This window comes from Poecilia formosa, unplaced genomic scaffold, assembly GCF_000485575.1.
Source record: "Poecilia formosa unplaced genomic scaffold, Poecilia_formosa-5.1.2 Scaffold115, whole genome shotgun sequence".
Lineage (NCBI taxonomy): Eukaryota > Metazoa > Chordata > Actinopteri > Cyprinodontiformes > Poeciliidae > Poecilia > Poecilia formosa.
The window spans coordinates 134,732-159,957 of NW_006800054.1; the positions used below are offsets into that span (position 1 = coordinate 134,732).

At 41.3% G+C, this 25,226-nt stretch overlaps 1 protein-coding gene across 1 annotated transcript; it reads right to left on the reverse strand.

Moving 5' to 3' along the window:
* Positions 1-19,150: 19,150 nt before the first annotated feature.
* Positions 19,151-24,698, reverse strand: rdh8a (retinol dehydrogenase 8a). The gene is made up of 6 exons (XM_007560365.2): positions 24,144-24,698; positions 21,397-21,558; positions 20,388-20,567; positions 20,127-20,220; positions 19,820-20,003; positions 19,151-19,703 (listed from the first exon to the last, which is right to left on the reverse strand). Exons 1-6 carry the CDS (start codon positions 24,247-24,249, stop codon positions 19,476-19,478), a joined length of 954 nt encoding a protein of 317 aa, XP_007560427.1. The 5' UTR covers positions 24,250-24,698; the 3' UTR covers positions 19,151-19,475.
* Between the last annotated feature and the right edge of the window lie 528 nt (positions 24,699-25,226).

Below are 25,226 nucleotides of genomic sequence, written 5' to 3' on the forward strand. Positions count from 1 at the left end.
TATTCAGACTGGGATTAGATTATGCACAGGTGTACTCTATTTGATGGTTAGATTACTTATAAAAGTACTACATTCTATTTAGGGATACACCAGTAGTTGCTGAAATGTGCATGCCACACATTTCAGGTTTTTTATCTGTAGAAATAGATACTGAGAACTGTTTATCATTCTCATTTCCCTTCACAATTAGAGCTAATAAACAGAATCCCAGTAAAGTGCATTGACATTTCTAATGGTATTTGACATAATATTACAAAAGTTCAAGGGGTGTTAATATGCTTTATAGATTATTGCTAAGCACTTTGTGTTATGAAAAATATTTAAATATCAACTAATGTTTAACTGATAAACTTTCCCTATGCATTCAGGAATTATCTATAAAATCTGTTTTTGCTCATTAAACCAATTATTCCCAAAACACGATCACTTTGTGCCTTTAAACATCCTTCGATTCTAAGTCAGAAATGGACTCAAAATTATTTTTAATCTCAAGATTTTCACAATCTTAAGGATCCAAGCAGGTTGTTATTTTCTAGCGGACTTTGGAATTGCATTTCCCACACATATATTGCAAGGGCCACCTTGGGGGTCTTCTGGACTTGCACTCCCATGGAACTGCTGTTTCAACAGCTTGTTCTAATTCCCATTTCTCCTCTAGGAAAAAAAAAAGGGAGGCGGAAGCACTGAAGGCCAACATTGCAACAATAAGAGTTGCCTCGAGGGCACAAGGAGGAAAAGGGTCAATGGAATCACAGTGGTGCTAGAGGCACAGGAGTGAAAGAGCTACAAAAAAGAGAAGCTGTTAGCTCACACCCTCATGTAGGGATTTCTCATTTTAACACAGAGTCTAGTCTTTTTCCCCTTTTGCACAAGCTGGCCCCCACTTCACAGTAAGACAGTTGTAAGCTCTTGTGAAATTAAAATCCTTGACTCTTCTGAGTGCAGTGGTCTTAACCTCAGATTTCCTTTGCTTTATGTTGATCTCGGAGACAATCAGTTGGAGTAAGCTTGATAAGCAGCGGGTTAACCATCTAAAGCAGCAACACAAGAAAGAAACATCCATCTCTGAAGTCAACTCCTGGATTTACTCCAATTCTTTAAAAAAACAAACCACTTCTCACAGGCCACAATCAGACACAGCCACCCCTGTGGTTGCTGAAATCAAGGCAGCATGAATGAAAGCAAAGCACAGTTTTAAAAAAGGATCACATATGATTCTCTGCACCGAGACATCAAAGGAGGGCAAAATGCATCAAGTCCTTAAGAATCCTTTCATTTCCTTGAAAAAAAAAAAGAAAAAACAGAAAGTCTTTCCTGTGACACCACTGAAGGGGCCTGGGTGACTAATGCCTAGATTTCCTCTTCAGCACAAGCCACACAAAGTACATTTTCCATCATGTCAGGCCTTATCCAAGCAGGGCTGAGTGGCTTGTTGAATCTACTCAGTGATAGTGTTTGCCTGCAAAGAAGGAGCATGGTAAGGAGAGCAGTTTATTGTGTGGAGAAAAGACGTTTTTGACCTCGACAGAGATGAGGGAAACCTCTGGACAGGTGGTGGTTTCATTGTGAGACAGTGGATTTGGATGTTAGGTCTTGACTCCGCACATCTGTTGCTCACACGGGCTCTGTCTAAGCCCGCTTTAACGAGGCCAGAACCTGTTTCATGTTTCTGTACTGATGAGGGCTGTGGAAATAAAACACTGCCATGTTCAAAGCAACATCAACTCACGTATTGGCAGGAACGCTGGACATATAATCTCCCTGATGACAGAAACACACACTCCGTTTGGACCAATTACTGGCTTCATGGCAAAGTAGCTCGGCCCGCTCTGCACATGCGAAGATTTTCCAACATCTAGTCACCAGCAGCATCCATCTCACTCCATCCTTCCATAAGCTGTCATCTGTCTTTTCTCAAAAGACATGCCAACTGGGCCTTTTCATGGAGGTCTTGGTAACGCTGATGTTTCAAGGAGTGACCTCTCAGTGTGTCTCGTCTTGGATTTGCAGCTCCACATCCAGATGGCGGGCTGTGTGTGTTTGTTTAGGCTGCTGGGTGCAGGGACTTCATGTGGGAAAAAACTACTTTCTGCCACTGGATCGATGACGTAGAGATAAGAATACACATTGCCCTTGGGTCAACATGCAGAAAAATTCTTGTTTTGCGTGAGAACTTTTTCCTCATTCTGCTTTATTTCTTCTGGTTATATAATGCAGCCTGGTCCACTTGCTAAGCGTTGTTTAAAACACAGAGGCAGAGATTTACATAGTTTGTTCAGCTCCACTAGGTTATGTCAGAGGCATCATTGCTCATGCTGTTTATATTTTATATATTTCCAAAACAACTGCAACCAACACGTGACAAAAACGATTAAATGATTCTTTAAGAATACGGTTCCTTCCACTTATAATTGCCTAGTTACAAAACTGCAATTCATGTTTGAGTTTTCCGTTAATACGCAAAGCATTTTTCAACTCAGAGTTACCACCCTTGCTTAAAAAAATAACGCGGATGCAAGTTTCAGTGGCACCACTTTTCATTTTTCTTTCTCTATATGAATTAAAATAGATTCTGAAACAGGAAATTAGCTTTTGCAGTTTGTAATTGTGCCCATCTTTCTTTCCTTTGCAAAGCCACAACTAATTTAAAAACACCACAAGAATCCTGGAATTTGAGAGTGTCCCTGTATTTTTGGATCTTTCCCATCGCTGCTGGTGCTCAGCGTGGGAATCAAGGGCAGAGATAGGAGAATGTGGGAGAAAAAGAACTCTCTGCTCTTCAAACATACCAACATTTAGAAGAAGGGGCACAGACGGGAAAGGCACCCTAACCTGTTTTTTCTATCCGACCATCATAATAAACAGCAAACCCGCTTTGGGCGTGCCAGATCGGATCGCTAATAAGTTTCTCAACAATTGATGTTACTGATAAATGGCCGACCTGTCTATACGTGCTATCAGGCAGATCACTATCTCTCACTTACTACAGTTGAATTCTGAAAAAACACTAACCAAAGACAGTATCTTTGGTGTGCAAAGATACTGTCATGTTGTTATATCTTCCACTGGGACTCAACGGTCTGAAAATGTTTTGTTTGAATCGTTTCTTGAGATGCTGGTTTCCACACTGGGTTTTCCATATGTTTTAATCAGCGATGATGTGCTTCTTATTATGTCCAAAGACAAAACTATACCAGCTGAAACAGACACACATTCCAATGTTACTACCATTGAAAAGCACATAGCAGAATCGGGACATTATTTCCAGTGAAAATAACAACAGAAAGAAATTAAAAAACATCTGTGTTAGAAAGGAAACAAAACCTAACAAAAACGAATAAGATATCGATTGTAAGAACAATATCTGCTGTTTTAAATCGATATATTTACGTTTAAACGAGTAAAAACAAGTCATAATGATAGCATAGGCAAAGTTTGTCAGCTGCTGTTCTGGTCCTCCTTTGTGGTGGTTGAAGAGGCCCTGTGTGTGGTCTGAGTGGCTCCCGTCTTCAAGGAGCGAGCCGAACCCTCAGACACTTCAGGCTGCAGTCTCACACATGGCCACTGTCGAGCGAAAAGAAGAAGAAGAGGTCCAATAAGCAGGGACCTGTTTGATCCGGCTGCAGCCAAGCAGCCTGCCAAGATGCCTTTGTCTTAGACAGCACACCGCAGACTGCCGTCTACCATTGCTCTCTGCTGCGGTGAGGGGCATCATTCACATGCTGCCGTGCCAGAGACAGCAACAGAGGGAAGGGAAACAAAAGCACAGGGAAGTTGGAAAGCAAAGACGACAATCAGAATGTGTATTGCATCATTATGTGGCTAAATGTTATTCTGTTCTCTGTGCAGTTGCACAAAAACAGATGTGCAACATGCAGGTGATTATATTGTCATGCTTTTCCAGAGCTATTGCGCTTGGTCCGAGTCAAGCATGCTATTTAATCAGAGCTTCGCTTTGTGGGAGACACTGGAGGGGGGGAATGAGTTTGTCTTGCAAAATGCAAAGAGATAGAAAGACAGACTCAATAAATCTGATATTTGACGCAAGTGGAACTGGGATATTTTTGACCCTTCTAGACAAAATACTGCTAAAATGTGATTCCTATTGTTGTCAATCTACAAAAGACTGAACTGTGAAATGGACAGATGCAAAAGATGGAGATGTTTCAAAATACTCTGACTTAAATGCTTTCCTGCATGTGTGAGAGGCTCCAATTGAGAGACAGCACTTCTAAAGTCGGGTTTGATGTGTAAAACTATCCCGTTTCTGTTCAGACTGCACAAAACTCTACAGAGAGCTGTGGATCAGGTGTAACAGCATGCCCATTTCCCACAATCGAGACCCAGAACGTAGCTAGATATCTGACACTAATCACCCATTAAAACTCTAATGCTGGTCCTGCCATGCTGGAAAGAGCAGCGCTGGCAGCTGTTGCTGCCACATCCAACTAGGCAGAGAAAACACTTCCCTGGAGGATGGAGAATTTGGGGTATTGTTCTTTTTTTGTGTCCTAAAAATGTTATTCTGCATTTCTGATTCAGAATTTAAGTGTATGAAACTGATTTAAATAAAGATGGACGTATTAATGAAATTAAAACAGACCTTTAAGGATCCAAGATGGAGGAAACACAAAATGTATTTCAAGTTCAACATCAGATTTTGCTCAGGCGTAAGCTTTTGTTGTTTCCAATCTGTTTCCTTTGGTCACCTTCTTGAAGCCTGATCTTTTGCCAGCCTCTCCTCGGGACACAGATAATTATTGGATTCTAACTGCAAGCCTTCAACAGTGCCATTAGATCAGTCTGTGTGTGCAAAGATCAACTTTAAGACTGGGGTTTTAGGCAGTTTAGGAGCACCTGTTAGGGCTCAGCTCAGACCCAGGATTCTGCCAGACCAGAGTCGTGCAGCTGTTGGTCCAATCTTTCACCTCAGCCAGGAACATCATCGTCCCGTCTTCTCTCCTCCGTTTGGCTTGTGATCTGAAAACATGCACAACAATGAAGCTGCTCTGTGGGTGCTTTGACCTCAACAGGCCTGTAATCTCATGATATGGAATATGTCGGTGGTGATCTAGTGGGCCCTGGAATGCAACTTGCACAGGAAGACTGGGTTTCCTAAAAAGGCTGGTGGAGCTGTAGTTTTAAACTGCAAGTGAGCAACAAGCCCAGTTTTTGCCAGAATATTCCCTCATTGCTGCTTTCTGGTTGATTTTTTTTATTTTTTTTATTTTCTTAGTGTATATTGTAAATATTAATGGACAATTTACTACGAGAAAGAATTTTAGAACTAAGCAAGTGGGAAAAACAAAATGCTAAAGTTTACAAGTTTATTAGACAATCTAAACCAGCATTGTAAACATTTCAAACATTCACATGGATCCCCCCACCCTCCTCCACCCCTGCTTTCTTGCATGGAAAAATGTGTGGCCCCCAGCACCTCTCTCTCGGAGCTCGGGTCTCTTGAGATGGGGAATATTAAAGAGCCTAATGTGACTGGGCTGTCCTTTAAGGGCTGCCTCCTTGTGAATGTCCATTTATAACCAGATTGGTCCAAATAAGCAGAGGAAACGCTGCACTTTCCCACAGTACTGCAGGGGCACAACACGACTTCGCCTTTAGAGTTCATGACTGCATGGAAACTGCACTCCCACTAAGAGCCCACAGAATGGGCGGACTGGTGGAGCGTAGCAGCCCGGATAACTTGACTAACGCTGAATCTGACTAACAAACTTGAAATCAAGTATGCACATTGTGCTCAGCGCTGAATTAGGAAATACAATAGCATGAAGTTAGATTCCCACCATGTTTATTTGTTAATGATTTAGTTCTAAACATATTGGCGCCCTTTCGTTTCTAGTTTAGCATTCATTAGAAGCTAGTTTGACTCCCTCTAGACGCCTGATATTTAAGTCTACTTAAAAGTACAGGATAACGCGAAACGCCTGTGCCGAGTTTAACCGTGTGTTGTTTTTTAAGAGACAGCTTCACCCAGCTGCACTTTGAAATCGTAAGTGCTTTGCAGCCCAGGTAACAAAATCTGACAGCCACCTGCTTCCACCCACTTGATTCCAGCTATGCTCTCTAAGACAAAGCCAGTGTGACCTCTACATTAATAGACCCTCTGTTCTCTTCTCATCTGCATGCCTGTGTCTTTGAAGACCCTTTTGTCGGTTTTTTTTTTTGTGTGTGTGTTGTTTTTTTTTTAAGTCCGTTTTGGGTATCTGATTTCTAATGCAGTGGCTTGAAGCCTGTGGCTGGACTTTGACAATGTCGTTCTGCTTTTCAAAACTTCTGTAGTCATACAGCGGGGAGGTTGCGACCTCTGCGCGCATGTGAGTGACAGGAAGGAACAGAGTCTTTTAAGGGGATTTACTGTGAATTAGCACGCTGATTTGATGCTCTTTTCCACTGCGCTGTGTTCCAATCTGTGCATGCCCCCGTACAGATGGGCAGATCTCCGTTCAGCTACTGCAAACAAATGCATCTAAAAATATAGTTTTATATCTCTGCACACAAATGGAAAAAAAAAAAAAAAATCTGCTGTTCCTCCCCGCCCCCCCAATTCTCTGTTCTGAACTGACATATTGTTCGGATTAATTTGAAACCTTTAGACAACAATTGTGGAAAAAAACCCCCACCACAGTTGTGATTTTTAGACTTTTTTGTAGCTTAAATTGGATAAAAGAGCACAATAGTGGCCGGTAAAGTGAACCAGCTTGCTCTAATCAGTTTTTAGGGCAGCTGTGCAGCAAAGGCTTTGCTGCACAACCACCCAGCTGGCTCAGACTCTGGGAACCAGCAAGAAGGGCTAAGATTCACTTTATGCCATTACAGACATGCATGGTCTCTGTCTCCGGATAATTTTTTTTCGTACCTTGCACTCCAGCTCTTTCTCTCTGCTTTCACACACACACACACACACGCACACGCACACGCACACGCACACACACACACACACACACATGGGCTTTATAAATGTATCAAATACAAGACCACACACACTCACGCACTGAACTTAATTGAAAACCTCGTGGTTTTTCCACCAAATATTGATTTCTGAACTCTCCTTGAGTTAAAACATCATTACTGTTGTTTCTACATGAATATGAACTTTTTTTCTTTGCATTATTTGGGGTCTGAAAGCACTTTATTTTGACAATTTCTCATTTTTTACAAATAAATACTACTTTTATTTGCAGAAAATGTCATGTCAGCAGTTCATAGAATAGAAGAACAATGTTCATTTTGTTCAAACATATACCTATAAAAAGTAAAATCAGAGAAACTGATCATTTTAAGTGGTCACTTAATTTTTTTCCAGGGCTGTATATACATACACATACATATACTGTTTATGTACATAGATATATACAAGCACATATGTACGTACATAAACAGCACATCAAGATCACACCATTTCTTCTTCTACTTTTACCCCCTGGTTAAACTGTAATCTGCGGTTCTGTTCCAGGCCTTCTTCCAGCGTTTGCAGCGTCATGTGGTTCAAGATTCCCACATTACAGAGAGCAGCATGTGGTGTGGGCTGCATGTTCCGCTTCCTGCAGATTAACTTTGCGAGCCTCTCTCCTCTCTTTACTGTGACAGACTGCATCAGGCTAATGTAAATAAGCATTCTTAACTTTCAACAAACCGATGGACCCCAAACCCCCGAAAGTCCCTCATGGTTGAAAGTGGGAGAATTCCACCAGGAGAACTAAATTTCCCTCTTTCCCAGATCTCAAGCTTGCTTTTTCACAGATGCCTCAGGCTCAATGAGTTTGACTTCCCACATTTAAGAGTGACTAAAAAAAGCATCCTCAAATTGCAACCATAAGTTGCCCCTCTTTCCCTCCTCCTCCCACACACACATGTTCTTGCAAGCTTGATGGGGGTCCTGTACATTTGGGAAATTCAATTCTCAGTGGAATAAATTAGTTGGATTTCCCATTTCGCCAGCCATTCCCAGCGCAGTAACACGCTGAGAAAAGCCAGCAGTGTTGTTCTGTGGGATGCATACTAAGTTCAAGCCTCAAGGTGGAAAACAAAGGAGGAAGCTGCAGGCTTGCTTCACAAACAAGTAGAGGTCTCCTTCCTGAAGACGTATCAGCTTTTCTAGATAAAATGAGAAATAGAAATAATTGTAGTGCAATGAAAGGGTGATGCAAAATTTGAGAAGTTTAGTCTTCCACTGTATGACAATTAATCTGACTGTAAGAAATATATATTTTTTGGATACGCTATGAAGCCATTCTCTTCCCTTTTGTAAATATATCTACATTGCAAGCTTCTTCCTGCTCCAGTAAACTTTTTTTAGGCCTGACAGTGTGGTATGGAACTTGATCTCTGTGAGACAGTTTGACAGTTTATCCCTCACTCTCACTCCAGCAGAGAAAGAGGGGGAATCAAGTGTGTTAGGTGTGTTATTAGTTGCACTTTCAGCAGAAGTATGCTGGCTCATTCACGGGTCCTCTCAGATAAAGGTGGTTGTCAGACAAACTGTTCCACATCCAAAGTCTTATCGCTCTTATCATGATCTGGACCCACATCAGGGTTCATGAAATTGCTTAAAAAAGTCTCTCATGCAACAAAAGCTACTGGCAAGAGAGAAAAGTGAAAATGAACCAGTCGAAGATACTACACAGCACAGGAGGTGTGAGACTTCATGGCGAGCCAGAAAAATGTACATCCTGATATTTGTAATGCAGTGGGACCTCCTTCTATAAACTACTTTGTACCTATTTTCTGTTCTTTTTCACAAATTAAAATCTTTTTAAGTTTTTTTCAAATATATTTACTTGTGGTTAAATTTGACAGAAATAACATTTCAGTCAAATCAATTCAACTTGTTAGAGTAAAATTTGGCTTGAACAGCTAAGCAATGCTGTGATCGTTTTACTTTTGCAGAATTGGGCCGAGGGAGGAAGCCAGAACACCAAGAAAGAATCAATGAATGAACAAGCAGAACACACAGAAAGTCACCAGACAGGATTTGAACCTAGAACCTTCTTATTGCAATGAAATAGTGTGAAACAACGACCCCAACATGCAAACAGAATAATTTTCTTATTCAATGTTGCACTTAAATATTCACTCATATGATTGCCATAGATGTTCCATTAAAATCTCTACTTCCTGAATGTTAGTGTAAAACAGAGTAAAATGAAATATTACATCTCATTACACGCAGAAAAGTCACAGACGACCTAAAACCAACATAAATTTGTGCAAAAGCTGATTTCAGCCTGAGAAAAGTGGATAAGTGGTATAGAAAGATTATATCTTCTGGGAGTCATAAATTATATCTAAAGTTGGAAACTGAACATTTTATTATAGACGTGAGAGTTAACCTGTCTCATCATTTTTTGTCTCTTCCCATTTAAAATACTGTGAAAGCTTGAAGCCATGGTACTACTGTCAACAGTCTCAAAAGCAATGTGTCACACATCACTGATGCTGAAAGGCCCCCCGTGTCATACCGTCGGCTGTTTTAAAAACACACAACTCTATGAGGGTCTTAGTCAAACAGAAATATTTAATAAAGTCTGTCACGGTCCATTACTCACAATTCAAATGACCTTTGGAAACCCTGCCATCTTTGTACCTTTATGCATAGAAGTGTACTGCCACAAAAAACATTGTTAGGTACATGAAAGCAAAGGAATCACAACTTAAATCATGCAAGCGACAAAGCAGATTTTCTGCCAGAATAAAGAAATTTAAAAGCACCAGAAAAGATAATTATATTTCTTATTACAGAAAATGATAGCATAATATATACGTACAGAAGTAGGTAGGTAGTGTTGGCAGCAGCTTTGTTACCAAGGAAGTAAAAGAACTGTGTAAACAGAAAAAAACAGGCCTGTTAGCGCAGTTCTGTTCTAACGGTTTAACTTTAATTTGTGTTTGAATGAGGGGGTGGTTGGGAGGAGTTGTGGTCCAGTGTTGGTTTAGGTTATAACCTCATTCTTGGCTATCTCTATCAACATTGTGAGAGAAGTTTCGTTCCCCGAGGATCCCTCCTAGTTAACACCCCCGTCAAACCCACCCGCAATCCCTCATTCTAATCTATCTATTAAAATAACTATAAATAACAAACACAATTCACCTCCAACATTTCACTTCTGTCATACGACCATGCTTTGTCTCAGTGGTCTTAGTGAAGACAACTTTGGCAGTAGGGTAAAGTTATGAATATTGAGTCATGACTCTTTGGGTAAAGGCTTCAAATTTCCAAATGCAAAAACTGTTCAAGCAAGTAGTCAGAGACTCAGACATGCAGACACTCACACCCCTTCTCCTCTCCTTCCCTCTGACCGAAGGGCCAACAACAACTATAAACCTCTCTTGGGCTTCATTAGACGGAAAAAATATAAAAGATAAATAAATGAACTAAAAGTACAAAATTGTTGTGCTTGCGTGGGAGACTTCAGAATGCCCCAAAATAGCAGTTAGTAAGACAAGAGGAATGAGGGTCTGCAACTTTTCACCATACATGGGCCTGTTTTCCATACCCACTTTGTGACCAAAACACTCCACCACCCTCACCACAGTGACCAGGCTGCTGCCACAGACTGCTGTGGCTTGTGCACAATTTCTTTGTGCTTTTGTTCTCAGAGCGTTGTCCTTTGTGTGTGCACACGAAGCCATATTTGATGGGGCGTCCGTTTTTTGTTCTGCAGTACGTTCCTGGTTTCTATTGACTGAAGTGGCTCCTTGTAGGCTGGCTGCGTGGAAAGGCGCTCCTGTTTCTACACGCACATACTGTGGAGCAAACAAAATAATAAAATTGACTCATATCGCCCGGTTTCTGAGAGATGTGAGTCAAACAGACGGATGGCGACACACGGCACAGGTTTAATGAAAGTGGGAGTGTGCATTTAAAAAGCAAACCGAGGAGTCTTATGACTTTGCACAAGTAGAAGTGAAGCAGCCCTTCACTGTGTGTTAGCAGCCAAAGCCTTCCACAGTCCTGACCTTTTACACAGAAAATTCCTGCAAACAACCAGTTCCCATTATCGCTTGAATCTTTTTGTACGGACATTGCTATCTGCTTATTTTAGGCATGCTTGTGCTCTTTTGCCTTTATAGCTTTCATCAATCAGTCATCCGTTATTTCTGTCAAAGTGTTTTGCAAATATAATCAACCAACTATGATTGCTATGTTTATCTCCTGATGACCTTCAGATGGATCCAACTGCTATCGAAGCATATACAGTTAGAGCCAACAGAAATGCTTGTCAGGCCCAAGAAAGTCAGAAGGGGTAATCCTGCGTTTCTACACCCTCTGACCTCCAGTCGTTTCGCAGTGTTGGCACGTAGCTGGAGCTGTCAGCCCACCATCTATGGGAGATCTGTGTTTAATTTGCAAAAGCGGACTTTGCCAGAATACTGAGGGAGAATAAAAAGAGGGAAAGAGTGGAGGCGGTAGGGGTTGAAGCCAGTACTTTTTCCTTTGTATTTGAGAGAACATTTCTGTGTTTCTGAATGCGCCTCTGAATGCTGATGAGGCTGAGGCTAGACATCTTTGGGGTATGTGACTGAGGTGTTTTCAGTCTTTCAGAAGCTCTTTGAATGTATTGTGCATGAAAGAGTTGTCTATGTTTTGTGCTAAAGTTTGTGGGTGTGTGTGTGTGGCAGGGTGAGGAAAAGAGGTAGTTACTGCAAGTTAGTCCGTAGATGAATCTCTGCCTAGAGCACGGCAGTTCAAAAGCGGCATTGGGACCCCACTTACTGGAAGATGTTTGTCACTAAACAAGAAGTACTTGGCAAGACATTGACGAATATTCATGGTAGAAAGTCAGGTGGGTTGTTTTAATCTCAGTTTCCCTGTCTGTGTCCAGACTTGTGAAGAAGTGTGTAGGTGCGTAATAAGTCTTGGATAAGAGTGACAGGTAACGGTGATTTCTGACAAGTTTTTCTAGTTCTCGGTAGTGAATAAGGAATCAAGCTGAGGCCTGTCCTCTTGCTTCGAGCCTGGGAACCAGAGGAGTGACTCCAGCTTGCCTAAGTGCGTGGATGCTCTCACTGGGAGCAGTTCCCATCCTACTCATCTGTTTATTATTTTCCTGTGAGGACTTGTGTTGTAAGAAGAGAAAGGAAGCGGGGTACGGGTGGTGGAGGTCAAGATGGAGGGAACGTTCTCCCATGTTTCACTGACGGCCCTTCTGCAGAGATGGATGGCGTGTCTTGAATGTAAACGAGTCACAAAAAACAAACAGCAAGCAACAGTGACACATGTTATAGGTGCAGCAAACTCTTGACATGGTTAGAACAAGATGCTTGAGAAAGAGGGATTTTGTGAGGAGGGCCAGTGATTGGATGCATGCGATACATAGAAGAGAATGAACACAAACCCCATCACAAGGAAACTGGAAATTAACATGGAAAGAAAGGGAATGGCTGGAAAACCACTACCATGAAGTAAAATAGGAATAATATACATAAAAGAGTGTAACTGATCCTGTTTTACTTGACCACAAAAATGGTATACTCTCTGTTTAAGAGAGAGAACTTTATTTGGGTAAGAATTCATTGCAGAGATTGTACTCTTAAAAATCAAGATGAGGGTCTTTAAACTCAGATTAATCTTCCCTGTAACATTCTCTCATGGACACATTTGTTTTTATAGGCTCAGTACAGGAAGAATTGTATGGCTTTGCTTTAACTATTTCGCACTCCTGCCCTCGGGGGTCTGTGGTTGGAATTGCACCATCATCTGTGGGTTTTGTGCATTGCAGGGAGTGGGCACAGAAGACTTCTGACCCCTGACCTTCCCGCAGCCTCAGGAGGAGAGGCTGTTTTACTGAGAAAGGGAAGACCCTCTTACTGGTCCCACACAGTCCTCGCAAAGTCACATACCAGGGGATGCTTTTCCCACCATATACCAAACACATCATTCTGTTCTCTCCTGGTTTATAGCCAAGGGAGTGGGCGAGCTCATGAGTGGGGTCCTGCCCAGAGCTCATGGTAGACCTGACCTCCTGCAAGTACCACAGTAAGGCCATTCTCTGCAGGTCAGAGAAAATATGGAGAGGGGAAATGTCAAGTGCTGCTAAAAATACAATAGCATTTTGTTCTTATTTTATCAAAACTTTTTTTCTTTTTCAAATGTTTTTATGACCCAATTCTAGGACCTGAGATATCGACATTTAAGGTGTATGATGAGCTTTGTCATATACGGAATAAACATATGTGATAGAGAAAAAAATGCTTTCAAAATTATACTTGTCATTTTTGCAGATGGGTTTCATTTCTGGGTGTAATTATTCACAGAACTCTTATTGAACAGTGACCAGTAATAGAGGTGCTAATTTTATTTGAAATGTATCATTTTACTGATGTTAAAACTGAAATAGAGTCAGTAAATTTAGATTAAACAAAAAGCAACATAAATAGTTGACGTGGAGCTTTTTAACAATACACAGCCAACACACACTCTAAAATAAGTTGTGTCTGAAGGGTCAGCTTGTGACATGTTTTCATATGTTTCCCTGGTTCAACACCCAAATGATATATACATCCATCCATTCTTCCATCTGTTATCTAAACTCAAAAGTCCTTGTAGGATCACAGGGCCACCGCTGCCTGTCTCCAGTAGGGATCACTGGGCGAGAGGCGCGGTACACCCTGGACAGGTTGCCAGTCCATCGCAGTGCAACACAGAGAAACACTGGAGTGTCTGTGTGTGTACTGTATGTGTTTTTATGAGTGAGATTCATGGTTTCACCATTATTGGCAGCCCTGCTGCTAATACTTTGTGCAAATGACTTTCGGCAGCCCATATTGTTGGAGAATGCAGTGAGAGAAGGATCTTTGATCTCTTTGTTGTCCAGAGTCATGGGTGTGTTCTTATCCTCAGGCTCTTATTGCCGTAGGGGCTGAGATGGAATGTCCTTAACATTTAAATGTGATAAGACGAAAAACACAGACGACATCTCTACAGGGGGAAAATACACTTTTAAAGTATGTAATAACACAGAAAAAAATGCATTACAAAGCAGCGTGAACCTCAACAATATCAGACTTTACCCCTCACAGGCTGCAGATTATGTAGTGGTAGCCTACAGTATGAGGGTGTGCATGCATGGTTGCTTGTTCTGGGTGTCTCCGCTTTGCCTTTGTGATGAACGGGTGGCCTGACCAGGGTGTACCCCGACTGTCACCTAGAGACCACTGGAGATAGGTACCAGCCACCCCTGCCATGCTGCATTGACAAGCGGGTATAGACCATGGATAGTTGGATGGATCTTTTAATGTATGCTGTATTGTGAGCTGTAGTAAATACATTCCAATTTCATTTAGTCACCATATTTACATCAGTTAAATGTAGCCACACTTAATGGCTGGTTTCATAAAGTACAGCCTAAATGTTTTCATTGTTTTGCATTTGCCAAGAGAAAAGAAAAAATACACAGAAAATTTGAACAAAATCACACTTACGGTGAAACCACATTGCTTTTCCATAGAGTACAGTACTTTGCAACTCTTCCCTCGAGCAACAGAAACAGCGCAATGCACAGACAATCACAGTTAATGCATGCCACACCTTAAAATAAACATGTGATGGTCATTGCTGTAAATGTACAAATGCCTGTAGACAAATGTCGGCATGTGAGGCAAAAATAAAAGAATGTGAAAAAGAAGTGAGGAGGAAGACATAAGTTTGCTGTGTTGATAAATACAGAGTGAGGGAGAGGGGAAAAAAGAGGGGGTGAGAGGGACAGCAGCCAAATGACAGAGGCGTGTTTGTGTTCTGATTAGGCTGAGCCAAAAGAAGGCGGCACACCAATAGAGATAACCAACAAAGACATCTCATCACAAGGGACAAATCTGCGAACATCTTTTCATAGTCAAAAGAGGTGGGTACATTTGTAGTTTTCATGTTGAAAAAATGAAGGAATAAGAATTTATAGAGTAATTTTGGAGTCTGGAGTTCATTTACTGCTCCCATATGTTGAAGCTGGCCCCAAAATCTATGTTATCATCATGTTCTGATGAACCTCCAAGTTGCATATCTATCCATTCTCACCCTGGCTGCCAAGATGGGATGCACTCAAGCTGAATAAACAATGATGTGGGCTCTTTGGGCTCAGGCAGGCTTCCTGGCATGGGTGTGCCTGCGCCCCGTTCGGTTTCTCATCTTTATGGTTGGCGACAGTGAATAGATCAAATCAGTGGCAGTGTGGATCAGGTCCTGAGTGAAAATTTCTCTCTGGCAAGGAAAGGAGACTGGGTTACAGCCAGGGTTGCCTTGCCTGGCAACCCTGGCTGTAACCCAGGACACTATTGGTGTCTTGTCTTTGAGTCCTCTCGGTCTGATTCATACACACATGCCCACAAGCTCCCAGTAAGTTCACTCTCACACAGCGAGAGGCATGAGAGAAGAACTGTGCCATCCTTGGGAAACAAATTAAAAGGATGATGTTTCCCTAGTTAAAAGTACTCGTTCGTTGGTGTCGGTTAAAACCAGAAAGGAAAGCATGTTGTAATTTGTCTGTAAATTAAAAAAAAAAAAAACATCATATTCCCAGACATCTAATTATAACATTGAAAGAGAAAAACAACTGAACCGTGGTGGCAGAGGTTGAAAACCAAATGAGAAATGATATGTTTGAGACAAAAATGTGAGGACATAAATGGTAAGAGAGCATGTTTGAGTGTATTGCCATTTAGTTTTATTTCTCTTTTGTTTTCTAGATTTTGTATCATGTTTTCGATTCAGGCATCTTGCCTCGTCTTGCAAAGAAACAGGAATTTCAAGTTTTAAGAAATATCACAACGTGCTTTCGTGTTCATCCAATGGAATATTACACTCATCTGACCTCATTGGTGGCCTCTTTTTTTTTTTCCAAAAGAAAAGAGATGATCAAGTTACCCTAACTCAGATTACATAATCTTTAAATCCTTGGACAATGAACCACTAACCACTCTTCTTTGAGATCTCCAGAGCATTTACACAGACTAAAACCTCTAATCACAGAGTTTCACTCTGAACCGAACTGGTAGTTTTGAGAGAGTGAAAACAGCGAAACAAAACAACACAGTAGAGGGCAAAGCCGAGTACCAGTCTGGAAATTCCTGTTGGATTGTTTATGTTCTGGAAGCGCAGTAGGGAAAGAGAACAGCACTGATGGCGAAATGATTGGGACAATTCAACCTCTGTGTCTATAAAACAATGCGCACGGCTGGCCAGAGGGAGCCAAGCTACTTCTGATTTATTTGTGCTCCAGTCAGCTCCTGAATGACCTTACAAACAAGCACATAGACTGAGAATGAGAAATGATACCTCCTCTATGAACATGTGAGCATCGCAAGCGACCTAGGCTGTGTGTCAGAGGTCGCTTGCGATCACGTGGACTGAGGATGAAAAGGAAAAGAAATGGACAGTAAGAGGGGACCGGGGAGAGAATAAGTTGTGTTTGTTTCTCCTTGTGGAGTCTGCTGTCAAAGAGCAACCTGGGCTTCCCCCCATGTTGACTGCGAAAAGATTAATAGCCCCCCTTAGGTCTGGGTTCAACTCTGTTGATGGTAATATGTCCCATGTGGCTACATTTGTAGTCACATTCAGCCGTGCTAAATGATGATTAACCCCAAACTTTTTTTTGTTTGTTTTTTCAATTCTCATTTGTCTTTCCTTTGACATCAGCAAACTGTTACTGGTTATTTAAGCCGATCTTTGAAAACAAGGAAAACGTCAATAGAAACAGATAAGTGGAGTCTTGTTTGAAAGCGTTCTGACCTGGGATCAGTCTGAAGCACCTTTGTCTAGACACCAGCTTCACTTAACACCCAGCTCCATATATCTGGTCAATCCTCTGGGACATTTCCGCTCTTCCCGTTAGTCTTTTTTTTGCATTCGGTTCTTATCCATATTCTGACCTGGCACCGAAGAACCCATACGATGTTTTTAATTTTACGACAACATTGAAAAAAAAACAAACAATTGCATACTTTTTTTTTTTTTTTTGGAAAATACAATATCCTCATAAAAATGCAAATTGCTCATTAGGAAATATGGATGCAGGCAAACGCAATGTTTGACAATTGTACATTATGTCAACCTCATTATAACGCAATCACATTCCTGATTGTAAAACAAAGGTACACAACAATGGTTTGATAAGATATCTTGTTTAAAGAGACTTTGCTGTAACTTCTGTATTTATTCAGTTAGTAAATAGGTCTTCTATTCATTTCCAGGGATCCCAACTCTCATTTTCCCAAGTTCAAAACATCCCACCCCTTACTAACCAAAATTCTGTGCCCACTCCCTGCCAATAGGCTTCCGTGTCCCACTTTGGATCTTGGCACCCCTCAGAGCATTCAGGACTCCTCCCCCACCCTTCTCAGATTCCGTATCCCCCTTCTTCACCAACCCGCACACACACGCATACATGCACACACACACCCGTTTGATTGTGATTGACAGTGTCTTTGTTCCATTGTGTGGAGCTGTCGCCTCTGATGAAGACACATACTCAGAACTGAAGCGCAGAATTCATTGTGAATTAGACACTACAGGTTCAGCAGCAGTTGCATGAACTTTTTGCAATAAGCTCAATGTGCATTCTGACTCAATAAGTAAGATTAGCTTGGGCGTATTCCTACAGCATGAGTTGGAGAACAGAATGTAATGCTGATGTACGCCAAACTGGACGGACCACGCTACGGCGGGGCCACAGGAGTCCGGACCAGAACCAGGAGGTCCGGGCATGATGGGTTAAGGGGGCCAGCTGGAGAGGGAGGCTCGAGGCTCTGCAATGTGTCTGAGGTTGTCATTAGTTTTCACCCCTCCTCGGGGATGGGAACCAGGTCACATTCTCTCACACGGCACAAAGCCGGGTGTATGTGTGAGAGGGTTGGGGGTTCAAGGGAAGGATTCTGATGGGGTAGTGGGGTGCAGGTAGGGGGGCAGGCCATGACCTCTTTATATCCATCAACAGATCACTAACTTGGCCCATAGGCATGCTCCAGCAACACATTCCCAAACACACATGCACACACAGACATTACCATCCATGCAAATACATGCTAATATGTGCGCATGTGCACAACCGGGCCCTCTAATAAAATCCATGAGCAAAGACTAGGATATCCTCTCCTGGTGGCCTAATGTGCTTCTTGTATGAAAATACGTTCCAAAAGTTTTTACCTATTGAGATATAATTTTTTTTCTTTTGATAACATCTGCTGCTATCAATATTTGTCTTCCCAAATGAATCAGTGATAAAGTTTGTATGCATCACTGCTGAGACTGCATCACCAAAAAACGAGTTGCTAAAAGATGAGTGATTAATTACTGTCTGAGTAAGAATGAATAATGGTTGCAACATAAACATAAAAGCACACACCCAACTATTTCAGAAAACTAAACTCAAATGACAAACATGACATAACCTATAGTCATGTTGCAATAAAAATGAGTCAATGAGTGCCAGAAATGAGTTGGAAAATAAAGGCTTTTAAACATATAGCACACAATTATAATAAGGCATTGATTTCAAATACAAAAAGTTATGTTCGTTTCATAACACACATACATTTCTGCATGAAAATTTACAGTTTTTAAGTTCTGTCAGGAAAAAAAAAAAAAGGAAAAACAGTAAAACACTGCCCTCTCTTGGTAAAAGATATGTCCTGCAGGCTGAATTAAACAGCCTACAGGCTGTTTAATTCAGCCTGCAGGTTAGTTTTAACCTAATACTAACCTAGTTCTGTTCTAGGTTAGTATTTGTAATTTCTATTCTTAATAAAAATAGTAATAAAAACTTTTGGGGTAAGTCAGAACACTGTTTATTTAAAAAAAAAAAAAAAAAAATCCAGCTTGGACCTTTTTGAATCTTTAAAAACCAAAAACATTCCATTTGCCAAAAGATTAAAAACACGATTCAACAGCAGTTATGACCACAACAACACTACATTAAACCAAACATAAAATTAGAGACACAATACATTAAAGGCAAATTTGTTTATGACTCTGTTATTAATGCCATAACTCTGAGTCTTAACATAGCGTTATCTTGACTACAATTTATTTCTAACCTGACGTTTCATATAATGTCACTGTTTCACATATTAACCGAGTTCAGTTTTGTGCTTTTATATTAGTCCATAAGATTTATATCTCATGCTGTTTTTATTCATTTATTTATTTTACCTCTGAGGTTCTCATTTAAAAAAAAAAAATAAGTATGGCATTTTTTTATATTTTTTATAAAACGTATGCTACAACCAATGTTAGTGTTGTTGTATTGTGTGATGTGTGCCTCTCCACTCAGGGCACTCTGGATATACACCATCTCCTCAGAAGAAAACTTGTGCAATTGCGCATATCGTCTGTCAAAGCTTATCATAGTAGTGTCTTAGATCTAAAAGTAGCCTCCTCGCATTGAGCTTCACGTTCTACATTACCTGCTTAGACCCAGAACCTCAAATAAAGACACAGGGGGCGTCAGATGAACTGAATACTGTATTATTCAGTTGGGAGAGATGGTGCGTCTGCGCAGGCAGCTACACGTCAGGCACTTCAGGATGCTCATGGTGATGTGCATGAGAGGACCGAAATTGAAAAGCAAGTTGTAGAAGGTGTTTACAGACAGGCCGCCGGTCTCATCTGCATACTTTAAGGCCACGATGGGTGTGTAGAGGCTGTTGGTCAGATTCCTAAAGCGAGGCCTCTCCGACTCAATAACCACCTTTGTGCACTGGAGAGATAAAAGTCTATTTTAGATGAGGATTATTCAGACGTTGTATCCGTCAATGACTACATAGCTCAAACGTTAAACTCTGAACAAGTTTTAGTCGGACTCAGCTGGCTTACTTTAGCTATGTCCTCTGGAGTCTGGCCCATGGCTTCAAATATATCTATGGATGATGGAAGGTAAACATCTTTAAAGTATCGAACTGTGTCTGCATCGACTCCAGGAAAATCCATCTTAGCTACATCTTCCATCATTTTCGTCTCAAACTCGGTGTGAACAGGACCAGGTTCAATCATGGACAACCTGAGGCAAGCAGATCCAGAAAGGTGCAGGGAAGACAGCAAAAGATTTTTTAAAAAATGAGAAAAAAAACCAAACTGATAAATTACGATAAACTTGGCGGACAGAAGAAAGAGGTCATTTTACCGGATGTTGAACTTCAGCAGCTGCACAGCCATACTCTCACAGAAACCCTCCATTGCAAACTTAGAGGCTGTGTAAACGTCATTGAACACCACTCCTGGTTGGAGAACAAAGCACAGAATATCAAGATAACATATTACTAAATCAGTAAATTGAAGGTTTAATTTACACATAGTTTAAATAACAAGAGAATGATCCTCCTCACAGAACTGGTAACAATTAGTCTCTTGGATCGTCTTTACAAAGAGGTTTGAAAGCACCTACCCTGGAGACCCATAACGCTGCTCATGACAACAATGTGTCCTGAGCGCCTCTTCTTCATGTCCGGCATCACTTCTTTGATCATGCGAACTACACCGAAGAAGTTGGTGTCAAAAACTCTCTTCATTTCATCGATGCTGATGCTCTCCACTGGTCCAAGCAAACCCACACCTGCATTGTTGACTGAGAAGAATCCCAGACACAGATAGCACTCTACTCAGAATTTAAACAGTTTAGTTTGTTTAGCTTGTCTCATAAGAGTAAACACACATTGATCACACGAGTTATTGCTTGCTAATGCCACCAGATGTCAGTGTGTGACAGTTTCAGGAAGGTGTGATGTAACAGGAGTCCTTGCTGTGGGGCCTCTGGGTTTTGAGTAATTATGCGAAGGGGGTGTAATATGGGATGGAAGTAGGTTTATAAATAGATGCTTTATCCGGACTAAAGGTTTTAACAAGTACTGAAAAGATGTTCTTGTTCGAGGGTCACTAATCTGAAAACATGCAGCATACTGCACATTAAAATCTGCTATTAACCAAAGAAGGCTTCTCAGTTCTAAAACTTTTTCCAGCTTACCTTTCACTTTAGGGAAGTCAGTTATGACAACAAAGTTGAACCTTTAGGATAGGTGTTTCTATCTATATGTATGATGGTGTACGGCGGCCTTTTCTGTTTGGGTGCAAAAAATATCTGGCCACTGGAATTTCAAGACTTCCAATCCCCTCCTTCCACCCACTCAACTGCAAAACCACAGCGAGTAAAACTACCGTCTCAACAGTCTGAAACACTGCTGTTATGGGGCTTTACAAACTTTAACAACTAAATTGGTATTATTCTATTAAACGTTGACTATTGCAGAAGGAATTGCTCACTTAAGTCATGGACAAAACGTGTGAACTGAGCAGCAAAAGACAAAAACGCATGTATAATAATAAGTTGAGACACATATGGGTAACGGATCTAAGAGATGAGGAGCAGTTTTAAATCCTCCTCAGTGTGTGCCACTCACTCAGAATATCAATGTGGCGGTCCTTAACATTGTTGACGCACTCTTTGACGGACTCGTCGCTGCAGACGTCTAACGGGAGCAACATCAGGGTTTTCCCATATGCATCTCCAGCTGCTTCCAGGAGCTTATCCTTCTTCTTTAGGTCCCGCATGGTGGCAATGACTGTTTGACAAAGACAAACAGCAATACAAAACTAAAACGTAAAAAAAAAAGAGCTTTTAAACTGAAAAGAAGGATTTCCCTTTAATTTAATATACCTAAACGTTGTTCAAACTTGTCCAATAATGTGCAAGATTGCTTTAATGTGGTTTAATGTTGAAAGCACTGTGGGAACAACACTGCTGGATTTTGGCTTTTTAGCCCTGCAAATCTCTACAAACTTAGCAATTTATAGCCAATAAATATTTTGTTTAGGATGCCAAAAGTGCCGGGACTGGGTTGGGTTACATAGAACAAACAAAAATGATTTGGCTTAAAAATGGAGAAAACTCTAGTTGTCCTTCACCAATTTCCACTAAAATAACATTTGTTTCTATAGCAACAACAACAAAACCCCAGTTATATATAACTTGTTTTATTCATAATATGATTTTTTTTCTCCCTCTCTCTCCAGTGACTGGACTTCTGTGATCACAGCCTGCAACAGCAGCTATTATGAACGGATGTGCAGGACACACTGAACTAGAAGATAATTACTTTCTGACGCTCACAAAAGTATTGATGAGTCACTGCAGGTCAGACAGAGTGACACATAGAGATGTGCAAACGCAAGCAAATCAAACTTTCAAAATGGAAACACAAGCAAGAAAACCCTCATACGGGGTCAAAGTTCCTAAAAAAAGGCCACACCTGTTGGCCACCACAGAATTGATTTCTTTTGAACTTTAAACACGGGAGAGCGCTAACCTACATACGAAGCAGAAATCTATCACAGGCTGCAGTTATCAGCACAGTGCTGTCGGGGCTTTGTTGGCGTCTTCCCCGTCCGGTGTTATGATGTTGCTTAACAGGCGAATGAGTGGCAGAGCTGTTGCACAATGACAGTCAGCAGAAATAAACAGCCTTTTAATTCCACATTTATCTAAATCCACCTGTTGTCCTCTGTAGATAAAGCCAAGGTCTAATCTAATGCCTCCGTGAACATAAACTGGGCTGGAGAACCAAGGTGAAAAATGGGATTACTTACCAACTCTATGCCCTTGTTTCATGAAACATAGCAACGGAGGTGGACCTGTATCTTTAGAATTTGTTTATGTGAAAGTAGCATAATTTGTCTGCTACACAGACACCTTGTGAGTTCTACATAAAGCTGTTAGTAGTAGTATTATTATTTAAGATGCCTGTGTGTAATCAACTGAAGGATTTACGTCTTGACTGAGACGTAAACAAGGGATCCATTGTTCTTCTAGTTCCTGAAGGAAATAGTTCTGGGCAGCTCAAACATTCTGGAAAGAGCTGCATTTGAGTGAAAAAAACAAACAAAAAAACACAAAAAAACTAAGGTTTTTCAGGGGCCTTCTTAAGAGTTTAAAACGTGTCACTGCAGCTAATTGTGACTCAATGCACAATGCAATATCTAATCTCTGCTGGGTTTCCTAATGAACAGAGCAGAACAGTTCCATTTCTCAGATGTGGTTTCGCTCAAAGCAGCTCACAGCGAGGAACACACTGGGAGGGAGGGTGCAGTCAACTGTTTTTGTTTTGCTCATCTATTCCACGGCAATACATTTCATCAGATCCCAATGGCTAAAAGAAGAAACGGAGATCTAAAACTAAACACTGCAGAGTTGCCCAAAAGCTGATAGTAATGGCTTCCTTCACCTACGATTGTAATTTCAGGATTCGGACTGTGAGGCTAATGATGAATGGTTTCTCCAGTGACAGTTTCATTGTGGAGCGACAAACAACATCAGTTCTGTGGAGATTCACAGCTAGCAACAAAAAAATCTTTTCATGTAGGTCTAGGAAAACTCCCACAGTGGTCTCACACACTCGGGAGGCTACACAAAGCAAAAAACAAAACAAAACCAAACAAAACAAACAAAGAAAAGAAAAACAAAGAAAAAAAGAAAAAGAAGACTCAGATTTTAGCTGAAATCTCTAAACTCAGATTAATGATGCCTGGGAAGCTGAGAGGAAACACACAGACAGACAATGTCAAAGTGGGACACCGCAACTCCCCTGTGTACCAATGGAGACTTCAAACGAGGCCCTTGCTCTGGAGTGAACCCATGCTTGTACAGGTCTCAAACTTTGTCCCCCCTTTTCACACTCACTCCAGTGTGGGGACTATAGGCGCATTAGACACGGCACTAAACTGGAGCAGGCCCTCTACAATTCACAGCAATAAAAGAGGGCTTTGTGCTGGAGAAGTCACTTGAAAGAGAACTGACAAGACTCCTTTTCTGAATCCTGCCTGGCAAGCGGCATCCTTGCAGAGCCCTACCCTGGAAGCAGCCCTTTCGGATGACAATAGGTGAGCCAAAGGAGGGGGTGGGCTGGATCTCAGCGCTGACTAAACTGTATGTTCCCATGTTGAATTGGGAAACTGTTGCAAAGGGCTTCACAATAAAATCAACGTGTGCATGTAAAGTCAATCAAAACAAACTTTATGGTGGTGCGATAGCAGACTGTTGGAGGACAGTAAACACGGACAAACCAGACTTTAAAACGACTCAAGTCTATTTCAGCCCTGCTACTGGTAGGTCTGGTCAAAGAAACAATGAATAATAAAGCGTGTTTTTTACCATGGTAACGCTTCTTTTCATCTTTGGCCAGCGTAACGGCGATTCGTAACCCGATGCCCGATGAGCAACCAGTGATCAGCACAACTTTCTGCCCACTGTTCGCCATGATCCGTCCGGGTAGGCGCTGTGTTTTCCAGCGCTCCTCTGCCCCTGATGGTCGCCGAGCTGCTGCGGGAGCTACCGATCACCGGACTTTTAAAAAACTAAAGCGGATCATGAAGCCATTGCGGCCATGTGAGTGCCCAAGCCAGTCACATGTTCACGCTGAGTGGAATCTGGAACTCAAAACGGCGTGACATAAGACCTCCTGCAGTTTAAAACTAAATAGGTGTCTCTGTGCAAGAAAAGTGCAGCCTTGTTAATCCTGCAGAAAAGTGTGGACGTGCATGCGCGCCAGTGCGCGTTGTGTGAGGGGGCAGAGCTTATTTGATTTGTGAGCTGTTGACCCCACCAACACATAACTGTAATATCCACTCACTAACCCCGCACTATTTCTCTAGCGTGTCTGACATATGATTTTCAATCTAATATTTAGATCAACAAAATGAAAACAATTTTTTGGAACATAATTTATTTTATTTTTTATTTTTTATAAATATGTGCTCGTTTGTTGTGTTCCTAATATTTGTTCTATTTGTAGTAATAAAGTGTTGATTTTATCTTAGATTTTTGCATTAGGCTCAATGCGTATTTGTTGTAACTTTTATTTTACTGATTCTGTTGTTTTCAAAGTAGTGATTAAAATGTAACGCAGTTAACTGTGCTGTACTGCCATCTTGTGTTTAGAAAGCGAGTTGCACAGTCAGGAAGCACGTTTTGTCGACTGGTTAACTTTTTCTTTAGTTAGGCCATAGACTACAAAGGGTCACAATTGCAAAGATAAGAACTCAGCCACGTCGACCCTCATTTTCTCCAATGAAATCACATAGACTCCTTAAAAAAGCCTGCCTAGTCTGGACTTGTTGCTAAATGTGATGCAATTGCTTGCAAACTGCAGAACCCAGCCTCTGTCAGACAGCTGAGCTTTCAGTCGAGTCTTTGCTAACCAAAAGCATAAATAACTGAATGATCTAAATAATACTG